The sequence below is a fragment of the Octopus sinensis genome, linkage group LG14 (genome assembly GCF_006345805.1).
Source record: "Octopus sinensis linkage group LG14, ASM634580v1, whole genome shotgun sequence".
NCBI classification, from domain to species: Eukaryota; Metazoa; Mollusca; class Cephalopoda; order Octopoda; family Octopodidae; genus Octopus; species Octopus sinensis.
This window is the reverse complement of record NC_043010.1, coordinates 21,402,805-21,406,136: the sequence shown is the minus strand read 5'-3', so window position 1 is coordinate 21,406,136 and position 3,332 is coordinate 21,402,805. Positions and strand designations below refer to the sequence as shown.

The 3,332-nt window shown below is 38.0% G+C and overlaps 1 protein-coding gene across 1 annotated transcript; it reads left to right on the top strand.

Moving 5' to 3' along the window:
* Positions 1–941: 941 nt before the first annotated feature.
* LOC115219015 lies at positions 942–1,331 on the top strand. Its single transcript, XM_029789055.1, has one exon. The coding sequence runs from the start codon at positions 942–944 to the stop codon at positions 1,329–1,331; it is 390 nt and encodes a 129-aa protein (XP_029644915.1).
* Positions 1,332–3,332: the final 2,001 nt, after the last annotated feature.

Here is a 3,332-nt window from a genome sequence, read left to right as displayed (position 1 = left end):
AGACGAATATTCAATATGTCGAATACTGTAACCTTTAAACCACGAATTACACCGTGTTTCTCCCTAATCATATGTTTTCTCTCAATATAGTTTAAATGAAATTTGACTGCTATTGACAAAATATGGCAGCATTATATTGAATCCTTTACTGGAATCGTATATTTATTTAACTGAAATATGTCCCTAATTTTTTCTGAATGAATCTCCGGTTTGTATTCTATTTACCTTCGTTCATCTTGCATTAGATAGCTTTGTATTACAAGTACATCGCATCAAATGTTAGGAGGAGAGTAATCTCGATTATATCAACATCAATATGTGAACGTAAAAGGCGGCGAGCTGGCAGAATCGTTAGCACGCCGGGCGAAATGCTTAGCATTTTGAGTTCAAATTCCGCAAGGTCGACTTTGCCTTTCATCTTTTCGGGTTCGATTAAATTAAATAAGTACCAGTTACGCACTGGGTTCGATGTAATCGACATAATCCCTTTGTCTGTCCTTATTTGTCCCCTCTATGTTTAGCTCCTTGTGGGCAATAAGGAAAAAGGCGGCGAGCTGATAGAATCACAAGCATACTCGGAAAACTTCTTTGCGTTATTTCCCCCGTCTTTACACTCTGAGTTCAAATTCCTCCGAGGTCAACTTTGTCTTTCATCCTTTCGGGGTCGATTAATTTCGGTATGGAAACAAGTGTGAAAATTACGATGTTAATAAACATGTTTTATCACCCATGTTTTGTTATCTGTACTATTTGCATAAATGCTAGCCGCATATGTACGCATGCCTTACGTACATGCATGCCACAAACTACAAAAGCCACAAGTGACTATGTGAAAGTACAGATCAAATTACTCTGTCCCTGATCACGGGCAGGCAACGCATTACCCTGTGGAGTTCCTCAATTTATTTCAACCACTAGGGTTTCTGCCACACATTCTGATCATGAAAATAGGTTCTTCTATAATGCTCTTAAGAAACCTTGATGCCCACAGTCTCTGCAATGGAACAGGGTTTGTTGCTAAAGCAATCATGCGCCATCAGCTGGAAGCAACGATAGTTACAGGCAACATGATGTGTGAAAATGTCTTCATTCCAAGGATACCTCTCATCTCATATGATCTCCCTTTTCAGTTCAAAAGACTGCAGTTTCGTGTCAAACTGAGCTTTGCAATGTCTATCAACAAAGCACAAGGTCAATCTCTAAAGGTGGTGGGACTTAACCTTCTTCAGCCATGCTTCTCACCAGGTCAGCTGTATGATGGATGTTCCAGAGTTGGAGATGAAGAGAACCTCTACATTCTCAGTGATAAACTAGAAAGACATAGTATATAAAGGAGCACTTACGTGAAGAGTATGTGCACGCAATGTACAAAAGTGTAAAACCATTGAGTATTATGTACTAATCTTACACTACAGGCAAAGAGAACAGTGTTAAGGCTATGAGTTTATAACCCGAGTGAAACCGGGTCCTTCTGCTTGTATATATGTATGTGTGTGTGTAGGCGGTGGGGCGTAGGTTTGTAGGTGTGTGTGTAGGTGGGTGGGTGGGTTTGTGTAGCTGTGTGTAGGTGGTGTGGGTGTGTGTAGGTGTGTGTGTGCACCACACATAGACAGTTACACATATATATCATAATACTTTTATAAGAAAATGGTCGACCACCCTTCGTCAGACTCATGACGGTTAGTAGACCAAAACTGCGAAGTCACTATCAAACCTCTAGTAAAAGTATAATAAACATCTGCTCTTCAAAAAGTATAGATCAGTTCTTCAGTTGATGTTAAATTGTTACTACGATTTAGTCTTATGTCAGCACTGATCTCAATAATCCCACTGACCATTAACAAAGGCGTTCCAACCGTGACCGTCCTGCATTTTATTTTAAATAGTAAGACGATATCATCCGGCATGTTCTTTATTTAAATGATAGTGATTTGCTAAAATTTAGCTCTTACTTCTTGCTCGAGGTTTGACCACTGAAGCGTTTTCCTTGTTGGAAATTGTGAGTTACGATGTATAACCCCAGGTCGGCATTGATGAAACAAAATTGTAACCAAAGCTCTTTGATTCCCTCTTTCATGTAAGGATGCACAACCGAGGACAGCCTTAAGCAAAGCATTATTTAACCTGTAAGGTTGTGCGGTTTAGTTTGAGCAGGATTTGACTGCTATTTCTTCACGCTTTCGCAAATAAGTGAAGTATATCTTCTTCGCCCAGTCTACCTCGATGGAATATATGTGAAAGGCAGTCGATGCTAGGACATACAGCAGTAATGTGAATTGTTATTCAATGAAAGGTCACCAGATGAAAACCATATGGTGAACGATTCAGCTAAAACCATATTCAATGGCACCGCAGACCTCCGCTGTTTCGATAAACGATATACTTTTAATACTCGTTCCGAGTCTTCAATTTCAGTTTCCCCTCGAAGACTAAGAGATGATTGAATAAAACAACAAAACGAAAAACGAGAAGGAAGCTGCATCGATATTGTTAATATTATCTTTTCCATACAATTCTCTCCATTTCTTTCTATTTCTTTTTTTTATTCTCGACATAAATATGTTTCTTTTCGCTAACATTAATGTTAACACATCAAATCATTAACAATTCCGTTTATAGCAAGGTGAAGTGGGATGTGATTATTTAGCATCGAATCAAACTATAGACATCTCATTATTTCATTACTATTATCATCATCATCAGCATCATCATCATCCAAATTGCTTACAATTACATTTCCTATGTCATATTTAATTAGACATTTATATCTCGTCACCTTAAACTACACTCATTAAAAAAGTCTATATTTTTTATTGTTTTATGTTTTCTTTCTTTTTTGTTTTGTTTTTGTTTTTGCGTTTCTGACAGATTTCTAAACGAAAGGTAGTAAGTTGTTCAGATAATTATTTGGATGTCCGAATATCTTCAGAAATCGATATTGATTTCGTTTTTATTTTTCCCCGTTGGCTGCGCAAATTTCGAAACGATTTTGCCGGAAAGGAAATGAGTTTGCACCTTGTTCGTGCCGTTTCCAAGATTATTGATGACAGAAACCGAATTGAGGCAAAATTGGGAAAACAGTCAGAGCATCGAACGCTTCTCTTACAGTAGAAAGCAAAAGTGAGGAACAAGTGTCCAGGATCTTTATGTTCTGAGTTCAAATCCTGGGGTCGATAAAATCCAGTTCAGTCCAGTGGATTAGCAGAATTCTAAGAGCGTCAGTGAAAAGTCTCTGCAGTAATCACTCGGGCACTTTAGGCACCATATCTAAGACAGCATGGTATCTTGTATGAAAAGAAAAAATATATATAGCAAACAAATGTAGCATGGGT

Excerpts from the sequence above, each read along its gene's own strand:
- LOC115219015 (XM_029789055.1), top strand. The coding sequence starts at position 942 with ATGAAAATAGGTTCTTCTATAATGCTCTTAAGAAACCTTGATGCCCAC.